This window comes from Stegostoma tigrinum, chromosome 2, assembly GCF_030684315.1.
Source record: "Stegostoma tigrinum isolate sSteTig4 chromosome 2, sSteTig4.hap1, whole genome shotgun sequence".
Lineage (NCBI taxonomy): Eukaryota > Metazoa > Chordata > Chondrichthyes > Orectolobiformes > Stegostomatidae > Stegostoma > Stegostoma tigrinum.
The window spans coordinates 120,814,667-120,836,659 of record NC_081355.1 but is presented as its reverse complement, the minus strand read 5'-3'; the positions used below and the strand labels follow the sequence as shown (position 1 = coordinate 120,836,659).

At 40.0% G+C, this 21,993-nt stretch overlaps 1 protein-coding gene across 3 annotated transcripts in view; it reads left to right on the top strand.

Moving 5' to 3' along the window:
* LOC125461846 (rho GTPase-activating protein 21-like) overlaps positions 1-21,993 on the top strand; it is a 238,652-nt gene that overhangs the window by 72,474 nt on the left and 144,185 nt on the right. For all 3 annotated transcript variants that reach the window (XM_048551133.2, XM_048551142.2, XM_048551150.2), the window contains 2 exons: positions 13,726-13,905; positions 17,845-17,869. In XM_048551133.2, coding sequence (XP_048407090.2) covers positions 13,726-13,905; positions 17,845-17,869 — 205 coding nt within the window. The remainder of the gene's footprint in view (positions 1-13,725; positions 13,906-17,844; positions 17,870-21,993) is intronic.

The window sequence follows — 21,993 nt, the reverse complement described above, 5'->3', positions numbered from 1 at the left end:
GAGGAAGAAAGGGAAAGACAGAAAATTTATTTTATCGATGGTACAGCTAAACTAGGTGATTGGAACAATTTAGACTACAGGCCTAATCATCACCCATGGTTCATGTGAGATTTTAAGATGTTCCAAGCTTTGCCAAAACTTGAAGAGAAGGATGTACGAGTATTTTTCACCTTCATTTGAGACGGTTGTAATCTAAATTTGATTTTATTTTTAAACATTTTTATATATATTCATTTGTGGGATTGTGGGGATCGTTTGCTAGGTTAACATTTATTACACACCCTTAAATGCCCAGAGAGCAGTTAGGAGGCAATCATATTGCTGTGGACTGGCTAAGAACAATAGTTGCCCCATCTAAAGGACATTAGTGAACTAGATGGGTTTTTCCAACACTGAACCTGTTTCCACACTGTGGGAAATCTTTAAAAAAAAATTAAAACCTCTCTCTACCATCTGCAATAAGGACTCGTGTAGAAGGACGAAGAGTAGCAAGGATTCCAAAACTACTACTACACTGCTTTGAAATTTCTATTTGCAAGTTTATCTGCCCACGTTTTGTTTTGAGAAATTTTCAGGTGTTCCTTTATAACTGTGCTCCTGTTAACCTCTTGAGAAATGTTGACACGTATATTAACATTTTAAGATTCAATTTTCGGACTTAAGTTATCTCAAATCTGTTTTAATGATCCTTTTATCTCATGGTCATAAACTAAAGCCAGTAGATTTATTTGGATAATTTCTGGATACAATTTCATCAAGTAATGAACTGTTATAACCAAAGTACCTAATTGTATAGACTATGTGGATGATATTGTAGTATGTAGGACTACATGGAAGGAATGTTTTAGAACAGAAACTTGTTTATATTACAGTTGGGTTGGTTGGTATTCAATCTAGTAAAAAGTAAGATTGCAGAAGCAAAAAAGAAGTCTTTGATCATGCTGTAGGATGACAACAGGTGTCACTCAGAACAACAAAAGAGCTTTGATTTTCGCACCCTTGAAGTAAAATGAGATATGAGGTCTTGAGAATCTGTAGATTTAAAGATTGTATCAAATTTTAGCACAATAGCCATACCCTTAACCAACTTTGTTACTGGAACAGGTAAAGAGGGCATAGTCAACAGAACGCTCGGCAGCCTTTTTTTAAAAAAAGCTGAAAACAATCTTACCGATTGAATCATTGAATGGTTGTTTTATTTTTCGCTGTTGCACATCCAGTGTTAGCAAGTCTGATTTGGTCTGGCTTGCTATGTGGTAACACTTCCTATGCTGTGGTGCGCAGAACTGTACGCTGTTCTACAGTTGTGGTCTAATCAGCATTTTGTGCAATTCGAGCATAACCTTCCTGCACTTACTGTTATTAGCAGTGGCATAGAATAGATCTCTATTCTATACCTCAGCTAATACCGTCAGCTACGCCATTTGCTGACTTTGACTAGTTTATCTACTTGCCTGCTACTTTCAATGATCTGTTTGCACATTAAGCCCTTCTGATCTTCAGCAGTTTCCATGGTCAGACTATTTATAATTTTCAAAGTTTGCAAAGTTTATCTATGATGTTCAAAGAAGCTCTTTGACTCACTGAGCCCAAATGGCCATCAGGCATCCCTCTGTTCTAATCACATTTTTGAGTACCTGGCCCAGAGCATTGCATTGATGTTCCAGAAGCCCACAACCTTCTGGGTAATTTTCTTTTAACCCTCAAATGCCCCCTAAACCTTCTCCTTACCATACCCCTCAATTTTTGACGCTACTACTAAGGGAAAAGATTTTCCTTTTCTAAGCTATCTGTGCAGCTCATAGCTTTGCACCCCTCAACATCCTGCCCCCGCCTGACTTTCTGTGCTGGAAAGAAAACGGCCTCAATCTCGTCTGCACTCTCTTAGTCGAAATGCGCAGTCTGGGGCAAAACCTTCTGCATCCTTAACCATCTGCCATTGTTCCCCTAGGTCTGTCTCTGCCAACCGGGTCACAATGGCCTATTGTTGGGCAGAGCTAGCAGGAGGTCACTTTATTCACTTACTTTGAGTTGAAAGAGTTCAAAATGAAAATCTTATAAACAGGATAAAGGATTGAATGCTCATGCTCGAGTTACAAGTATGGTTACACTTTGTATTCAGTATTTTATTCTGGAATGATGTTTAAGATCTTAAAATCTGAATTATTGTATTTTAAGCTGACCCAAGTCTTAAATGCCTGTTTCCTAATACTAATAATCACTCATAACCAATCATTTTTCTATTTTGAGGCTTGGAAATTGTCTAAGCCCTTCTATGAGAATGGAGCGTGATGGTCTGGTAGAATGGCATTATGGCAGCTCCAATTTAGTGTTCCAAAGTGGCAATTACTGTCTCAGAACTCTGGATCTCACTCTGACCCTTACTTTGGGAGGACTTGCAATGAGTTATTGATCTATTTAGTTTATCTTTCACCATTGCTTTTTACGACTGAAAGTATGATTGTCAGAATTGTACATTTTTTGTATGTGTGTTTTAGTTGTACTTTTATAGAGACGCAATCAGACTGGAATGTTTGTTTCAGTCCTATGATGTTTTTACAAAAGCAAAGCACTATGGAGGCTGAGTGAAGAACTGAAGATGCTGGAGATACTTGGCAGATTAGGTAGAACCCATGGAGAGAAACAGTTTATGGGCTAGCCTTCATACCTGAATAGGAGATAGAGGGCTGCCTCGTTTAATTGCTCAGTCTATTTAGCAAAGGAGCAACAGCACCTTTTAGTGATAATGGGAACTGCAGATGCTAGAGAATCCAAGATAATAAAATGTGAAGCTGGATGAACACAGCAGGCCCAGCAGCATCCCAGGAGCACAAAAGCTGACGTTTCGGGCCTAGCCCCTTAATCAGAGAGGGGGATGGGGTGAGGGTTCTGGAATAAAAAGGGACAGAGGGGGAGGCGGACCGAAGATGGAGAGAAAAGAAGATAGGTGGGGAGGTAGGGAGAGGATAGGTCAGTCCAGGGAAGACGGACAGGTCAAGGAGGTGGGATGAGGTTAGTAGGTAGGAGATGGAGGTGCGGCTTGGGGTGGGAGGAAGGGATGGGTGAGAGGAAGAACAGGTTAGGGAGGCAGAGACAAGTTGGACTGGTTTTGGGATGCAGTGGGTGGAGGGGAAGAGCTGGGCTGGTTGTGTGGTGCAGTGGGGGGAAGGGACAAACTGGGCTGGTTTTGGTATGCGGTGGGGGAAGGGGAGATTTTGAAGCTGGTGAAGTCCTCATTGACACCATTGGGCTGCAGGGTTCCCAAGCAGAATTTGAGTTGCTGTTTCTGCAACCTTCGGGTGGCAGCATTGTGGCACTGCAGGAGGCCCATGATGGACATGTCATCTAAAGAATGGGAGGGGGATTGGAAATGGTTTGCGACTGGGAGGTGCAGTTGTTTATTATGAACCGAGCGGAGGTGTGTTCTGCAGACCGGTCCCCAAGCCTCCGCTTGGTTTCCCCAGTGTAGAGGAAGCCACACTGGGTACAATGGATGCAGTATACCACATTGGCAGATGTGCAGGTGAACCTCTGCTTAATATGGAAAGTCATCTTGGTGCCTGGGATAGGGGTGAGGGAGGAGGTGTGGAGGCAAGTGTAGCATTTCCTGCGGTTGCAGGGGAAGGTGCCGGGTGTGGTGGGGTTGGAGGGCAGTGTGGAGCGAACAAGAGAGTCACGGAGAGAGTGGTCTCTCTGGAAAGCAGACAAGGGTGGGGATGGAAAAATGTCTTGGGTGGTGGGGTCGGATTGTAGATGGCGGAAGTGTCGGAGGATGATGCGTCGTATTTCCGCTTGGGAACCCTGCAGCCCAATGGTATCAAATGTGGACTTCACCAGCTTCAAAATCTCCCCTTCCCCCACCGCATCCCAAAACCAGCCCAGCTCGTCCCCACCCCCCCACTGCACCACACAACCAGCCCAGCTCTTCCCCTCCACCCACTGCATCCCAAAACCAGTCCAACCTGTCTCTGCCTCCCTAACCTGTTCTTCCTCTCACCCATCCCTTCCTCCCACCCCAAGCCGCACCCCCATCTACCTACTAACCTCATCCCACCTCCTTGACCTGTCCGTCTTCCCTGGACTGACCTATCCTCTCCCTACCTCCCCACCTATACTCTCTCCACCTATCTTCTTTTCTCTCCATCTTCGGTCCGCCTCCCCCTCTCTCCCCATTTATTCCAGAGCCCTCACCCCATCCCCCTCTCTGATGAAGGGTCTAGGCCCGAAACGTCAGCTTTTGTGCTCCTGGGATGCTGCTGGGCCTGCTGTGTTCATCCAGCCTCACATTTTAGCACCTTTTAGTGGCTGCCTTCTTTCTATTCCATCAGTGGAATGTAGGCTTTGCAGTTTGGGCCAGCATTTATTGTCATCTCTAGTTGCCCTTGAGAAGGTAGCGATGAGCTACGACCTTGAAATGCTGCAATCATTTTTGGTGTTGGTACAGCCACAGTGCTATTAGGGAAAGAGTTTCAGGATTTTGATCCCATGAGGATGCAAGTGGAGAAAGTAAGTCAACAAGGCATATGGCATGTTTGCCTTCCTTGGCCAGGGCATTGAGTTTAAAAATTGGCACGTCGTGTTGCAGCTTGATAGAACCTTAGGCTGGAATTGGAATATTGTGTTCAGTTCTGGTATCTACACTACCAGAAGGATTTGGTGGCTTTGGAGAGGGTACAGAAAAGATCTACCAGGATTTTGCCTGGTAAAGAGGGCATTAGCTATGAGGAGAAGTTTGAGACTCTTGGGTTGTTCTCATTGGAGCGACTGAGGTTGAGGGGTGACCTGATAGAGGTCGGCACGATTATTTAGGGTGTGGACAGTGAGAAGCTTTTCCCAGGGTGGAAGAGTCAGTTACTAGGGGCCATAGGTTTAAGGTACAAGGAGCAAGGTTTAAAGATGATGTATGGGGCAACTTTTTTGCACAGAGGATGCAGGGTGCCTGGAACTTGCTGCTAGGGGAGGTAATGGAAGCAGATATGATAATGACTTTTAGAGGGCTTCTTGACAAATGCATGAACAGGATGGTTATAGTGGGATATGGTCCCTGAATAGTTAGGGAGTTTTAGTTGTGACAGGCAGCCTGTCGGTACAGGCATGGAGGGGCAAAGGGTCGGTTCCTGTCTTGTAATTTTCTTTGTTCTTTGTTTCCAAGCTGGTGGGTAACTTGCAGAGGAACTTTCATGTGGATGTGGTGTTAGTAAAATTAGTTGCTTTGTCATGAATGGCATCAGACTACTTAAATGTTGGAGCTGCAATTGTCTTAGCAAATAAGGAGCACTCTATCACACTTCTGACTTGTGCCCTGTAGCTGTTGGATAGGATTTGCAAGGTGCCAGGGGATGAGTTATTCGTTGCAAGATTCCTAGCTTCTGACTTGTTTGCGGAACAACCTTCTATGAGTGGTTTATTTGTCCCACATTCATGACAGATGTGACCAGGCTGCAGAAATTAAACCTGATCCCTTGGTTTTGGAATAGGTTGGCCCTGTCTTGTCACTTGCTGCTTGTGTTGTTTGATAAGTAAGTAGTCATGTTTTGTAGCTTCACCTGATTGATGCCATATTTTTAGCTAGATGTTGTTCTGCTCCTGCCATGTCCTGCACTATTCATTGAACCAGAGTTGATCCCCAGGCTTAATGGTAATGATAGGGTGGAAAGACATCATGGTTGTAGATTGTGTTGGTCTGCAACTCTGCTGATTCCCCATGGATGCCAAGTCTTAAGTGCTTGATCTGTTCAAAGTCTATCCCATTTAGCGTGGTTGTAGCACCACACAACATGGAGGGTATTCTCAATGTGAAGACTGGACATCAACTGCACAAGATCTGTGTGATGGTCACTCTTACTGATGCTGTCATGCACTGATGCAACTATCACATGCAGATTTGTAAGGATGAGATTAAGTATGTTTCTCCCCTCTTGGTTCTGCACAGTCTACTGCAAACCCAGTCAAGCAGCTTAGAGCTTCAAAGCTTGACCAGGTCAGTTGATCAGTGTTAGTGCTTCTGAGCCACTCTTGGTGCTGGACACTGAAGGCACTTCCAAATGCTGTTCAACATGGAGGAGATCTGATTTATCGTGAGAAGGAGAGAGGAAAAGTTCTATGTGGTAATTGGTAGGCTGTTTCATTGCCCTTACTTGACTTGATTCCATGAGACTTCATAGTGACTTGTTATTGTTAAGGAATCCTGGGGCAGCACCCTTCAGACTACCGTTACCTCTGCTGGGTCTGTCTTGTAGCCAGATGTGACACATTGAAGAATAGTGGAGTGGTGATGTTAGAGATGTTGCCTGTAAGGTATAATTCCGTGATTTTGACTGCCGAGCTGTTACTGTGAGATGGTGTTCTTAATTTTGACACTAGCCCGAGATATTGGTAAGGAGGACTTGGTGAGGCTGATGGGCTGCACTTGTTGACTTTTTTGTGCCTTAATCGATGTCAGGTGGCCTATCCAGTTTCATTTCATTTCTGTTTTCCTTTCTAGCAGTTGGTACAACAGGGTTTTTATGACAGTTGATAGTCTTGTGGTCAACAATAGATTTTTAATGGGACTACCAGGATGCCACAACTTCTTCTATTAATGGCAAGGTTCTGGAAGTTATGGACAGATTTCTGTATGTTGGTGAACCTGTGTGAAACCAAGTCATTCTCACTTGTCTCTTCCTGCTCAGGACCTTTTTGCACACTAGTGTAACTCCATTTACAGTTATTATTCATTTCTTTTGATTTTGTATATTTTCATTCCACCATGCAAAGTTTGTTTCTTATACTCTGCTGATAGAGGAGGGAAAGGTAAAAGCAAATGACAAAATTGATGGTTTTCAAACGTGCCTGCTCAGCCTTTGACTGATTAAGGTAAAAAAACTGTTTGTGCCAGGATTTCAAGCCTGAAACTAAGTTTGTGGTTTACCAAAAAGCAGTCATTCAGATGTGCCTGTCTGTTTTGGAGTCTTGGATGACAAACGGTGGCAAGTGCAAAACACTGGAAAAGTATATCTCCACTGATGTCTTCAAGACCCTGCAACTGTGACAAATGGGATGCTCCAACAGTAATGTCTTATCTCAAAAACCCACTTTCTCAACATCATGCTAATCGTTCAAAGTCAACTGTGCTGGGTAGGACATGTCATTATTGTGCCGGACACTAGATTCCTAAATGAACTGCCCTGTTGGGGCTCAGTTGTGGCAGGAAATCTCTTAAGGATCAGTGGATGTTTTTGAAACATCCCTGAAGTGGTTAAACGTGTCTGCTGGCCCATTGTAGAGGCTCATTTGTGACCAACTGAAGGGCAAAAATAAGCTCTATTGATAAGGCGCTCACCATATTGAGAGATTTCATTGGAAATGTGTGGACACAAAGTTGAGGCATCAAAGGGGGTGTAAAAATCTATAAATGTCCATCTGTCCGTTATGTGGAGAACTCTGCAAATTAGGCATTTGATATAGCAGGCTCGCAGAAACCATTGAACAGAAGTGAAATCAAGTCATCCTCAATCATTGTCTCTTCCTGCTCGTGAATTTTTTTGCACAAAAGCATAATTCCATTTCCAGTTATTGTTCACTTCTTTTAATTTTGTCTATGATCATTCCACTGTGGAACTTTGTATCTTTATTCTTCTTTCCTGTCTTTTAAATAGTTGCCTGTGTATGTGATATGACACTGCATCAAGAATCTTCTAGCATTTTCAAGCACATTACATCCACAAACTTTTTATTATCAATGAGGTTGTCAGTTTTGTTTATGAAAAGCTTCATTAGATTTGTTAACCAGAATTGAATGACTTAAAACTACCTGTTCCTAGCTTGGCATTTTACTATCACTTTTTAAAATATACTTTGTCCATCCCAAGTATGAGTTCATTGTTAGGCTACTGTTTCCTGAGTCATCCTGATGCTAGTTTTCGTAAGATTGGTTGAAATGCCGTTTGTTTTCCAATTGCCACTATGCTTGCTTTATTAACGCTTTGAAGGTGATGGCATAATTTTTATAATTTCAGCATAGTTTGTGAGAAGTAATATCTCCCTTGCCAATAATTATTTGTCTAGATAAATCTTATAAAAGATGATGTAATTGTTTACTACTGATATTTATTATCAGGACATTCTTAAGTCTTTTATGACTGTGTGCCACACATTCTTCTTGACAAAAATATACATGTTCTGTGACAAATCTTGGGAATTTTCTGAATCAGTGACTGAGATTTTCTTCATCTGAAGTCTGCCATTGCATTTGCAAATGAGTAAAATGAGAATAGTCAAGTGGATTTTGCTTATAATCAATAAAATGATGCAAAATTATTTTAAGGAAAACATGGTTTGTATAACTTTATACACCAACTCTTGATATATGAAAGAAATTTTCAACAAAAATGTTTGAAGACCCTAACTTGTGCATGTTATTGTGTTAAGCTGTGCAATGTTCTACATTGAATGGCTGAGTGTCAGGAAGGAAATTTGAAAAAATGCATTGTTAAATCGCATCTATAGCTCAGAAGGCCCTTCAGCCCAACTCCTGTATGCTGATATTTACATTCCACGTGAAGCTCCTTATCCTGTCAGCAAATCATTGCATTCTTATTTATCATAATGCTCGTCTGCTTCCCTTTTAAGTACACCTCTGGGTATGTCAACAGTTGCATGTTGTAACAAGTTATATAGTCTTGCAGCTTATAAAAATGTTTTTTCCTCAATTCTTTCTTGAATTGGTGACTACCTTGTCCCAATGGTGCTGTTTCACCTCACAAATCGCATAGTCACTTTGCAAGTGAAATCAACTCCTGTATCAATAATGTAAATAAATATATAGTTACGTGGCATTTCTCTTTCAGCAGTCATTCGCTATATGCATAACCCAAGTAGTTCATCTTAATGTGAAAGTCAAGACAATTAGTACAGAAAAGCTTTTCAAAGTGACGGACTTCAGTTGTATTGAAATATATCTCTGAAGCAACAAGACTTAAATTTTTATAGCACCTGTAACCAGGGGAGCAGAATAATATTTTTCCAAAGGTTCTTTGTGTGTCATTCTCTGACTGCTTCTGAAAAATCAAAAAGCAATGTTTTTCTTCTTGGGCCGCCTTTTTCACTCTTCCATTATGCAAAGCAATCACATTACATTTTGTATTTATATTGAATTTTTTTTGGTTTAGATAAGAGCACACAATTACCAAAGTCCGTGTTTACATATATTTTTGACGCTGACTTGTAAAGGGTGCTGAACATTGAGATCATCTGTGACCATTTACCTTTTACATCTTAATGATGGAGGGAAGGTTATTGTTGAGGCAGATGATGATTTGGGTCCCCCCCCCAGCAGTTACCTTGACTACACTTTTCTGTCATCCTGCTTCCTGCAAGGATTCTTTTTCCGAGTGTCTTTTCTACTGTATTTCTTATGATGATACAACTTCCATACATGCTTCAGACATGTTCTCCTTTTGCATCAGCCATAAACCCCTACCTCCATCTCCTGGTTGAAGCAGTCCTCAGCTGTCTCGCTCATTTCTTGCACTGCTGCCCCTATCCCTTCACATTCCTCCAGAGCAATCTTTTATGTTGAGCGGCTGTGTGTCAGGAAGGAAATTCGAAAAAATGCATTACATTTTATTGTTTTTTTTCAAAACATGTATTTAGAACAAGAAAAGGAAGTTGTATATGGATATATTTTGCCCTCTAATGGTGAAAAATGTATGAACCAATTTCTTTGTACCGCATTTGAAAAAGTTCTTGGATACACAGCAGTGCTATGACCTAAACTCTCATCGTAATGATCATAAAACTCAACTGAAAGACATTTACCCAATTGATATCAGATGATTATTTCAGAAATATGCAAATAGATATTTATATGGTTCCTTTCTCAATTTCAGGGGCTCCGAAAACTGCGCATAACCGGCGAATAAATATTGAAGTGTACCAGTTGTACTTGAGAAATCATGCATTCATTTTCTTCTGTTTGAAGCTTGTTTAACTTAACCAAAATCACTAAATTATTTCTGAATCTAATTGGTTTATTTAGATTTGAGAATAGATTTTGAATAGGGCGTTCTATTTTCAATTTCCTGGTGGGTATAACCCAAGCATACTTGCCAAGAAATTTTTAACCTAGAAACATCTGAGGTGCTTTTTTACTGGAAATTGATCATTAATCACTAAGCCTAAGCTTACAACAAAAATCTAGATCAAATTACTATAAAAATCGAAACTTTGACTTGATCAACTTGTGGTTATTCTCAAGATCTGGCTTTTATGCACTAGCAATTTGCACTGAAAATTAAAATGTTTAGGTTAATGTTTATGGTTGAATTGGAAGAGGGCAGATATGTTAGCAATCACAGTCATTTATTTTCTGCACATCCCACACTCCTGCCAGACTGTAAAGCTGATCTCTGAGAGGTGACTGTACATAGAGCAATTATGGCTGAATGCACTGCATTTGAGGTAAGGCAAACATTTTTTGGTGGATGTTCTGATCATTTCTGCAGCATATTACTTGCATCCAGGACCCCCTTACGGCACGTTCAGAGATCAGTAATTTTAGATAGAATTTTCTGCTAACACTCGATGTATTTTACCAAGATAACCAGAAGAATTGATTTTATTTTGGAGCCTACATATTTGCAGAGTCATTGTATTCAAATGATCCAACCATCTTTGTGCTTACTAACAATTAGTGCCATATGTTCAACATCCATTGGTAGCAAAGGTCGAAACAGTCCAGACCAAATACAAAACATGCCAAATGCTCAGCAAAGCTTTTTATTTCATTAAAAGAATTCTTTTTAATGCAGGAAGATGGTTTTTGTTTCTCTCACAAAAGCTTTCATTTAGTTGTGACCCATGTTGTATTGGTTAAAAAACAGTGGCTTGATCTTGGATAGTACTGAGGATGTGAGGACCTTGGTGTACATGTACATGGATCCTTGAAGGCAACAGAGTGGCAAGTTAAACAAATGGTTATATTTGGAAAAACTTTTCAATTTGAAGCTGGAATGAAGTTGGGAGTCTAGAAGATAACTAATTAGCATCATCACTTGGATACATGACCCCCTGTAATTTACATGCTCATGGCAATGAGCTTTTGAGAGGAGAAGGGTCCATTGAAAATCAATGATTTTTTTTCCATCAGTATTACAATCACACGGCTCTCGAAGAACGACCGTAGAGAGATGAAGGCAGTCAGTTCTACATCTGAAGGGTGGAAGTTGCTGTTTTTTCACAAAGGTGGTGGTTGGGAATTTGTGCTGAAATTGAAAAGGTAGAATATGTAAGGGTTTAAAAGAGATTGGAAGATCTCCTTTTCTTTCTTTCCAATAATGCAGCTGAGAGAAAGTTAATTTGGGGATTAGGGGTTACCTTGTTGGGAAAAGAAAAGGAAGGCATCTTGTCACCAGGAGTCAAATAGGTTTGGACTGGTTCCTGGTGAATAAAATGTTCACTAAATTAAAGAGTATTTGTGGCATTGGATTGTGGTCATTGCAGTCGTCAAGTGATCTTTTCTGTTCAGAAAAGATTTGCGAGGATCTTGGCAGGGTTGGAAAGGCTGAATAGGCTGGGGCTCTTTTCCCTGGAATGTTAGAGGCTGAGGGGTGATCTTGATAAAATTTTACAAAAGCATGGGGGCATGGATAGGGTAAATAAACAAGTTCTTTTCCCTGGGTGAGCAAGTCAAAGGCTAGCGGGCATAGGTTTAAGGTGAGAGGGGAAAGATTTCAAAAGGCACTTAAGAGGGAACCTTTTCATGCAGATGGTGGTGCTTGTATGTAATGAGCTGCCAGAGGAAGTGGTGGAGGTTGGTATGATAACAACATGTAAAAGGCACCTGGATAGGTGTATAAATAGTAAGGGTTTAGAGGAAGAAAGATTGTAGGAACTGCCGATGTTGGAGAATCTGAGGATAACACGGTGTGAAGCTGGATGAACACAGCAGGCCAAGCAGCATCAGAGAAGCAGGAAAGCTTGACTTTTTGGACCCTTTCTCAGTAAAGGGTTTGGAGGAATATGGGCCAGATGCGAGCAAATGGGACTAAATTATGCGAAAAAGTTAAAGAGAAGGGTCTGTTTCTGTGCTGTACACCTCTGTCTCTATGGCTTTCTGTGCACCAAGGAGCAGAATTAGCAAGTGATTGGCAGAACTAAGTGAACCCACAACAAATGGATGAGATCTGAGTTCAACAATCCTGCCACATCAAGCCATGATTGGTGGTGGACAATTTAAACAACTAACAGGAACCGGAAGAATCATAAATTTCCCATCTTCATTGGAGAAGTTGAGCATATTAGTGCAAAAGACATGACTGAAGATTTTCCTAAGGTGACTTGCATCAAAGATGCAAGTATACAACCAATCCAATTCACTCTGTACGGTATCAGGAAATAGCTGGAAGCTGTTTGGCTATTGCAGATGCCATGGGATGTGATAACATTCTGGGAATATTACAAAGGATGAGAGAGCTCCTGACCTCATTCAGCTCCTTTGCTCATGTGGATGAAGCTGTATTTATAGATGTGAGGTAGGAGTTTACAGCCCTTGTCTTCACAACAACATTTGACTGAGAATGGCATCAAAGAGCTGTAACAAAACTCTAACAAAGCCAATAGGAATTGGAGAATCCAATTCGCAAAGTAAGATGGTAGTTGTTGCAAGTCAGTCAGCTCAGTCTCGGGCCGTTACTAGAGGAGTTCCTCCTCTCGTGAGTGTTTTAGAACCAACCATCTTTCAGCTGTTTCCTCATCGACCTTCCCTTCATCTGAATTCAGATCAGAATTGGGAGCATTGTGCAATTCTCAACAAATGCTCATCACTATTTGTGATTTCTCTGCTCCTGAAGCAGCTTGTAGCTCACATACAGCATGACATGGATAATGTGGGTTTAGGCTGACAAGTGACAAAGTAACGTTTGTTCCACATGCATGTCAAAATAAAAGTTTACTGCAATCTCCATTAGGCTATAATATTGGGATGAGGGATGAAAGGTCGTAAAATGATGTTGAGGAATGGATGATTAATGATTAATTTGAAAGTCAACCGATCAGCATTCTTCTCCACTGCAATGTAAATACTGTTTATTTCCCCCTTTACGTATACTTGTGAATTGTTCTGATGTGTACAAGGCTAAAAGTGTATCAGAATATTCTTTTTTTGTTTCTTTTGTTAATATTCCTATTCTAGCAGTTGTGGCGTAAATGAGAATTCTGATAAACAACAGACATCAGTCTCCAGATCTGGAATAATATATGTAACACTTCTTGCAATAAGGGAAATTTTTAAAAAACTGCTGAATCTGCAGTGAATGTTTACCTATGGCCAAGAAGAGAAAGAAACTTATATTTAGGGCGGCATGGTGGCTCAATGGTTAGTATTGCTACCTTGCAGTGCCAGGAACCTGGGTTTGATTCCAGCCTCGGGCAACTGTCTGTGAGGAATTTGCATGTTCTCCCCATGCAGGCTAGGTGGACTGGCCATGCTTAATTGCCCATAGTGCCCAGAGATGTTTAGGTCAGGTGGATAGACGTGAGGAAATTAGGGAAATGGATCTGGGTGGGATGCTGTTCAGAGGGGCGGTATGGACTTTTTGGGCTGATTTTAGCGTGTTTCCACACTAGGGATTTTATGATTCTGTGATTCAGAAGGAAAACGTCTCTATTGTAAATGTTTTAATGATCCTTTATTTGTATTATGGTAAAAATTGCTATTTCCCATTCTTAATTGTTTTTATTTTGTAGGGAAAAAATAAGAAGAATGGAAGTCGACAAGTTGAGACCATCTCTCCATTGGTGGAAGACATTTTCTCATGGCCAGGCCCAAAAACTATTAGTCTACGAAGAAATTCACAAGGTTTTGGATTTACGCTGAGACACTTCATTGTCTACCCCCCAGAGTCAGTGGTGCATACCAACATAAAGGTTAGATACTTAAAATAATCACCAGCTTTTAGTGAAATCAAAATGTGTTACTTACCAAAACTCTTTTATAGAAAACTTATTTTTGTATTGTTAGAATTTTAATTAAACAAGGTTATGCCAATAACTGAAAATCCATTGAATAGAATTTTAAATAACTGTGGAAAGTTTTTTAAGCAACTTACTGTAAAGGTGAAAAGTGTTAACAATTTGTATGCACTAAGATCAGAATATAACACAATGTTTTTGGAATAAATAATCTAATTTTTGTAATACAAGTTGTATGCCAACCTGTGCTTCTACATTGAAACATTTTGTAATTTGTGGTTGTCTTAAATTAATCTTTCATTCAACAACAGTGATGCTTGCATCCACAGCATTTCAAAGCTTCATTTAAATACCTTAAACATTTTTGTTGTTATTTAAAGCTTGAGGATTTTACCAATTGTGAAAGAAACCATTTGTTCCACTTTCTAGTTGAGGGTTCAGTTGTTTTTGTAGGTTAAGCTTCTTCAGGTGTCATGTACTTCATTTAGTATCCTGATATAAGTCAGATGTCAGTTGATTTTTTTTTTGCCAGTCTTGGTATTTGTCAAAATTGGCATCCATGGTAGGTGGTGCTTCTATTTATGAATCATTTCAGAATGAATATGAGCAGTTCTTCTGTCTAAACCACAGGTTATGGGTCCAATTGGAAAGTCCTTTGTTCTTTTAAGTGTTCACCATTGCACTTATACTTTTGTTCCTTAGAAATCCAACAGTGCGGAACCAGACCACTCGGCCTAACAAGTCCACCCTGCATTTCCTGTAGCTGATGCCCCTAACCTAAACATCCATGAATACTGTGGGGCAATTTAGCCTGGCCAATCCACTTAGTTTTGTTCTGTCGGAGGAAACCGGAGCACCCGGCAGAAACTGTCGCAGACATGACAATATGCAAACTCTACACGGACAGTCGCCCGAGAGTGGAATTGAACCCTGGCCCCTCGCGCTGTGAGGTAGCACTGCTAACCACTGAGCCACCATGCCACCCTTAGTGTTTTTTGATTTCTGTTTTAGATCATGAAGTATCACAACTGAGGGCTGTGTGCTTCAGGTAGGAAAAAAATGCTTCCTTAGTGTAGCTTGAGATAACAAGGTGTAGAGCTGGATGAACACAGCAAGCCAAGCAGCATGTTCATCCAGCTCTATACCTTGTTATCTCTGATTCTTCAGCATCTGCAGTTCCTGTTATCTCCTTTTAATGTAGCTTCTCGGTTTTGTTTTAAAATGAGAGAAATGTTGTGAATGTCGGGGGGAAAAATAACGTGCCGTTTAGTTTCCCAAGCTACTGTGGCTGTTGATGCCATGATGACTCTGCGGTTTAACTCCAAATACCTGTCTTTGCAACGTTCTCCAATGATCCCTATAATTTATCTAAATTTATTCAGAATTAAAACAAGCTTCTGATCTAGCATCAACTGCCATTTTCAAGAGAGAATTTAACTCCTATAGAAGGATTTTTAAGTTTTCGTCCTGAAATGTCTGGCTCTGATTTCTTTTGATGATCCCTTTGTGGTTTAGTTTCCCACTGTGTAACTAACCTGTTCCCCTAAATAGGTTAAATTTCAATTATATGTGTTTGACTCTTTAACTTCTTTATGAAATGGTCTAGCAAGTGAGTCTATAACAAGTGCAGTGGAGCCTAAAGAAAGGAATGAATCATATGGGCTGCCTGACATCCATTTTAAGGCACTGGAAAGGCAAACAGAAAAGACAGCTCTGTTGATATTGCATGGTCCTTAGTAATATCTGGAGGCTTGTGCCAAAATAAGGAGTGCAATCTCACGTGCTAGTCAAGCGATATCCTGACATAATCATACTGACAGAATTATATCTTACAAATATCCCACACAATGCTATCACCATATGAGTTGGCTGTTGAAACAGAAAGTCACCATGTTGAACGCTACTCAAGGATGCACTGAGGGCAGCAAGAGTGTGGAATGTATTGAGTGAGGGGACTTTGTCTACAGGACCTCACTGACCAAAGTGGTCAAGTGTTAAAAGACATAGCTGCTCAATTGGCTTTGCATCAAGTGGTGAGAGATAGAGAGAAAAACATGCTTGACCTACACTCACCTGTATGCCTGCTGCAGATGCACCATTCCATGACCGGATCAGTAAGAGTAATCATTGCGCATCTGAACCGAAGTCCCATTTTCACTTTGAGGATATCATTCCCATGCTAAATGGGATAGACTATCTAGCAACTTTGCCCACTGTAGCTCATGGATGCCCAGCTATGAGATGCTAGATCTGTACAATCGGCAGTAGCAGAATCATACTCCATCTCAATTTGTAACAATCTTCAGTTGGAAGGGATGAGTGGATAATTCACCACCACCACTATCTCCAGTCACCAGCTTTGCAGATCTGCTCTCCATCAGTAAAGTCATTAACAATGCTAAAGGTCTGTTTAGCGATTTCTGCTTCCATATAGGACCAATCAGCTCTTGACCTCATTACAGCCTCATGTCAGATACAGACAAAAGAGCTGATTTCTAAAGGTGTGGTGAATGTGACTGTCCTTGACCATCAAGGCTGTATTTGATAGTATGTGGCATCAGGGAATGCTTTGCAAAACTGAAGTCAGTTGGAATCGTGGTTGGGAGAACTCTCGTGTCATATCTGGCACAAAGGAAAATAGTTGTTGCAGGACTACCTGTTAGCAGTCCCTCAGGGGACTGTCATAGGGCCAAGCATCTTTAGCTGCTTCATCAAAGAGCTTTCTTCCTAAGGTCAGAAGTGGGGATGTTTGCCAGTGATCACAAGTAGTGATCACAATATTAAGCCCCATTTGCTATTTCTCAGATAAGAAGCAGTCCATGTCCAAGAGCAGGACAACCTAGACAACATCCAGTTTCGGCTGGCAACTAACATTTGTGCCAGACAAGTACCAAGCCATGACCATTTCCAACAAGAGAGAATCTAACCATCACCCCTTGATATTCACTGAAATCTCCATTGTCATCGTCCTGTTGATCGGAAGATACACTGCAGAAATTCGTCAATGCTCCAGCACTTTTTAAAAACCCATGACCACTACCATCTAGAAGGAAAAGGGCAGAAAATACATGTCAACATCACTGCTTCCAAGTTCTCCTCGGAGCCATTTGCTTTCCAGACTTGAAAATAAACTTCATTATCACAGAGTTAAAATCCTGAAACTTTGTCCCGAAAATGAATTAATCTTTTAATTTCTAAATGCTGGTAAATAAAACTCCATTTCATGTAATCTTTCGTTGTATTTTTAGCCATGGGAGTCCATGTGCCTTCTGGTAATTCTACTCTTCTTTCCTTGCAAGACCAATTTATCTGTCCTAGGGTGTAGTGCTCAGCTGTGCAGTGTTCAAATGTGATGCAAAGTCCTAGCTCTATTATTTTCTGTACATGCTTGTGATGTCATGATGATTGTGTCCCTGGAACCCTGAGTCTCTTTTGAGCCTCTTGTTTCTCGCTTTTCACCATTTATAACATGACCTCTTTAGATCCAGACTAGATTATCTCATTTACTTATGTTAAAATTTATTGGTCACAAGGATTTTTTCCTTTCACTTAATCTATTTATAATACTACTTGAATCTAATGGCAGTATATTTGGACCAAATCTTTCCAGAATTTGTGCCATTGCTGTTTGTGTTAGCTGATAATTGTTTGTAGACATCCAAGTAACTTGTCCTCTGGTTTCACTTAATGATAAAGGTCGTGGCATCTAGTTTATGCAGGTCTGCCATTAAGGAATCTAAGATCTGACTTGAGTGGGGAATTGTAGGAAACACACCCTGATAATTCAATGCTGTACTTTTTAGAATACTAGTTTATTATGTTTTGTGGGCTTAAATCCACTTAAGCATTACTGTTGTTTGATATTATATAAATAATTGTAATTTTTTTTGTTAGGATGAAGAAAATGGAAATAAAGGGGGTGAGTATGGCCTATCTTGTGTATAATTTTGTAATCTCATTTATAGCATTAGAAACTGTTTTTAACATGCTATATGATGCTTCAACATGCTAGGCCCTGAAATCGTGGCTTTCAGTTATATGCCATCTCCATACATGCTGGTAGATTTAGTAGTATTTGCATAAAATGTTTTCTGAGTACTATGCATGAGGAAATTTGCACTTGGTTCAATTTTGTGGGTATGTGAGTAAATACTTAAGGCCTGTGCTCCCCTCTGAAATGTACCTACTAAGTAGGAGTGAATGTTTTTGATGTCATGTAGCGGATCTCAATTCAGTGGGACTAATTCTTGATGATTTTTAGATTAATGTATTCTTACACAGTTCAAAACTGTGGTTGTTAGAAATCTGGAATAAAAGTGGGTTGGAAATATTTAGGTCTAGCAACATTTGCAGAAAGCAAACAAATTAAACTTTCTCAGATAAATTTTCTGAAGTTCTGATGAAAGGTCATTGATTTGAAACAATTAACTCAGTTTTTCCCTCCAACAAGTAGTGATCAACCTAATAAATGTTTTCAATGTTTCCTTTCATCAAATCCATTTGCTTTTTTTTGAGGATCCAGTCAGGGAGCTGTTTAATTTTATGGCTTGTTGCATTCATGAACTAGCAAATTTTGTTGCATATGTTTAAAATTTGCATCTTCTACTACAAGGCCCGGAGATGAGCTAAATTTCACTTTCTGATTACTATCTAGTAACCTGCACCAGGCTTTTCGTGCATAAACGAGAGAGAGTGAAGCAAATCAGCTGGCTGAAATATTCTCACCTGTCTACAATACCACATGGAAACATGTCAGTGTATAGATGAGAAGAACTCTAACCTCAAAAGTGATTTCTATGGAGATCATTTTATCTGTATTTGGAAACTAGAAGAGAATATTTTCTGTTGCTCCACTGTTTACTTCCATATTCCAGGTTAAAACCTTATCCCTTGGTTCAGCATAGGAGAAAAAGCTTGCCTTTTTGCAGTGCTTTTATGATCTCAAGATGTCTGAAAGTAATGCACAGCTAATTAAGTACCTTTTATACCATAGGGGAAACATGACAATCAACTTGTGCACAACATTTTTCATAAATGAGTTAAATAACCAGGCAGTCTGAGTTTGGTTGAGGGGTATATGTTACACAGAGGTGCTAGTTCAGATGAGCGCAGTCTGTTGAACAAATTACTATTTCTGTGTTCATGCAGAGGGTGCTGCATGAATGGAATGAGTTGCCAGAGGAAGTGGTGGAGGCTGGTACAATTACAATATTTAAAAGGCATCTGGGTGGATATATGAATAGGAAGGCTTAAGAGGGATATAGGCTAAATGCTGGAAAATGGGACTACATTTATTTAGGTTGTTTGGTCAGCATGGACGAGTTGGACAGAGTCTGTCTCTGTGCTGTATATCTTTATGACTCCTAAAATGCTGAAGTTCTGTAAGAGATGTTTGAATGAATGTAATGCATTCTTACTTGAAGTGTACTTGAGGCTGGTAGTGCAACGGATGAAAAGGTTCAATTAAATATGAAGGAAAGAGATTTCTAATGTGTTTAGGAGTTGTTTAGCATTTTCTCGGACTAAGTAAAAATGCCTTGCGATGGCATAACATCCTTGGAATGTTTGCAAAAGCCACAAGTCTGGAGGAACAAGCTTGAATCGTGTGTACTTACTATGCTAGTCCATAAAGTTTTACACAGTAATTTCCAGGAGGTGTTGTTTATTTGTTGTGCAGCTCTGCTGCAGTTGACGTTTTCAACAGCCTTGAAACGAAGTTTAAAGATCTAAGCAACGCATCCACAAATCATCATAATTTTTTTAAAACAGAAGATATTTAATGCCCCAGAAGCAATCATTTTGGAGTACACTAATTAAAGTTCAATTCTCGTTCTAATACATAATCCAGAGAAATATTATTTTACATATAACTAATTAAACTCTCTCTCCCGCCCAGTGCTTCCCCCACAACTGTCTCCTCACCCCCAGAAAAACTTTGCTTCCCGATTTACTCTTTAGGAATCTTAAATATTTGGCATTTAAATTTAGAGCACGATCAAAGTGACAGCTTTTTTTATTGGCGCTAAATTTTGCTGATCCTCCAATTGCTTTACTCTGAAGCTGCGTTCTCCATATTCTTTAATCTAGTGTTATCTTTAAACAGAGTCTCCATTTAAGTGTAAATCTTCCAGTCTGACCATATCATTGTTTCTGCATCTTATAGATTTCAGAGACAACTATATTGCAATATTTTATGATTATTAACCACATTCATTCTCTCTATTTAAAATGCTCAATTCTCCCCTTGATAGAATTAGGTACAAACAATATTGAGCAAGTGCCCCAGCTCTGGCATCCAGCACTGGACACTGGAACACATCTCTGCATTGCATAACAGCTTTTTAAAAAATCATTGGTGGAGTTTCTATGAGCTAAAGGGTATTAACTACTTATTAATTTAACATGTCAGTCATTTCAGTGGGTGGGGCGTGCAGTCAAATGCGTTTCAGTTTTGTGGCTCTCATGTGAATCTTTAGTTTTTTAGAAGTGAAATTTAAAACGCTTTCTCTTTTCAACTTGTATAATTGTTTTGGGTTTTAGTCAGTAAGAGTGTCTTATCTGTTTGTTTAGAAATTGAGATTCGTTTGTTCTGATAACTGGTAAAAATTTCACCTGGTATCTGCTCAAATGCTGTGTATGTTAAATGCTATTTCATTGCTGTTAACTCTTTAACATACATATGAATGAAGCAAGAAGATAATAAACTGTGTAGGGTAAGAAATGCTCCTGATGCTAGGTAAGAGACAAAATTCAAGGTCCATGCAGTAGTATCTGTGGAGAAGACAGATCATTTCAACATTTGAATGAGGCAGTAAATTATTGAGCTGCATTTTGAGGGCGATAGGCTAGATTATTTCCAAATGGGTAAATCAGAATGGGATCATTGGGTGACATGGTGTATCAGTGCTTAGCACTGCTCTCTCAGTGCGAGGGCCTAGTTTCAACTGACTGTGTGGAGCTTGTGCATCCTCCGTGGCTGCATGGGTTTGTTCTAGGTGTTCCAGTTTCATCCCGCAGTCCAAAGATGTATAGGCTAGGTTGATTAGCCATGGGAAATGTAAGGTTAGGCAGTTTGGGTCTGCTGTTTGCAGGGTTGGCATGGACTTACTGGGCTGAATGGCCTGCTTCCACACTACAGGGATTATGTACATTTGTGATCTGTATCTCGTGAAATCTCTTGCAAATGCAGACAATCAAGTACATATCTTGAGAGCTTAGTCTGTGCTCCCTTCTAAGTCGTACATCAAACTGACTTGAACATGTGCTGCTATTATTTTTCATTGTTGCTTGGCCAATATCTGAAGGCATCCTACTTAACACCATAGTACAGCTGTTGCCAAAAGTACTGCAACGAGAGTATCCACCATCAGTAATTTCAGAATTCCGAATGGGCATGAAACATTGCCTTACCAGCGTCACTGAAATCTTGTAAATTTGTTTTTTTTAGTTGAAGTTTACATTGAATAAAATAAAATTGCAGTAATGACTTGGAAACAGCTGAGCATGTGCAAGTTTTGTTTGCTGGTGTCGGGTATCTCTGGGTTTGATCAGCTCTGTGGTTACAGCCTTCTGCAGTTGTTAAGCATAGTTTTAGTTGCCATGTAAATATTTCCTCTGTGCTCTTTTTCTGATATGGTATAATTTGCAACTAATTGTTCTGTGATTTTTTTTATATATGTTCCTGTAATCATGACTTGTTCTCTTTTATCATGGTTAAATAACGATGTTAGGGGTCAGGATAAGCTCAATGAGCCACAATGGAGGAAAGCACCTGATCAAGATTTTCGATGTTCCATAAATCTGGATGATTTGTTTATTGCGCTCAGGACCCTCTATCTGTTATTTCCGCCTTACATTTGCTGCAGCAATTTAAATTGTTTCTGATGCACACAGTATCCAAGTAACTGACTCAAAACGATCTTTAGTCCGAAAGTAATATCACTTTCATAGGGTGCTTCCCAAAAAATAAATGGAAAATAGTGATTAAAATACCATTATTGAAATCAGAGTACCAAAGTGTGAAACTGCATTTTAAAAATGCCT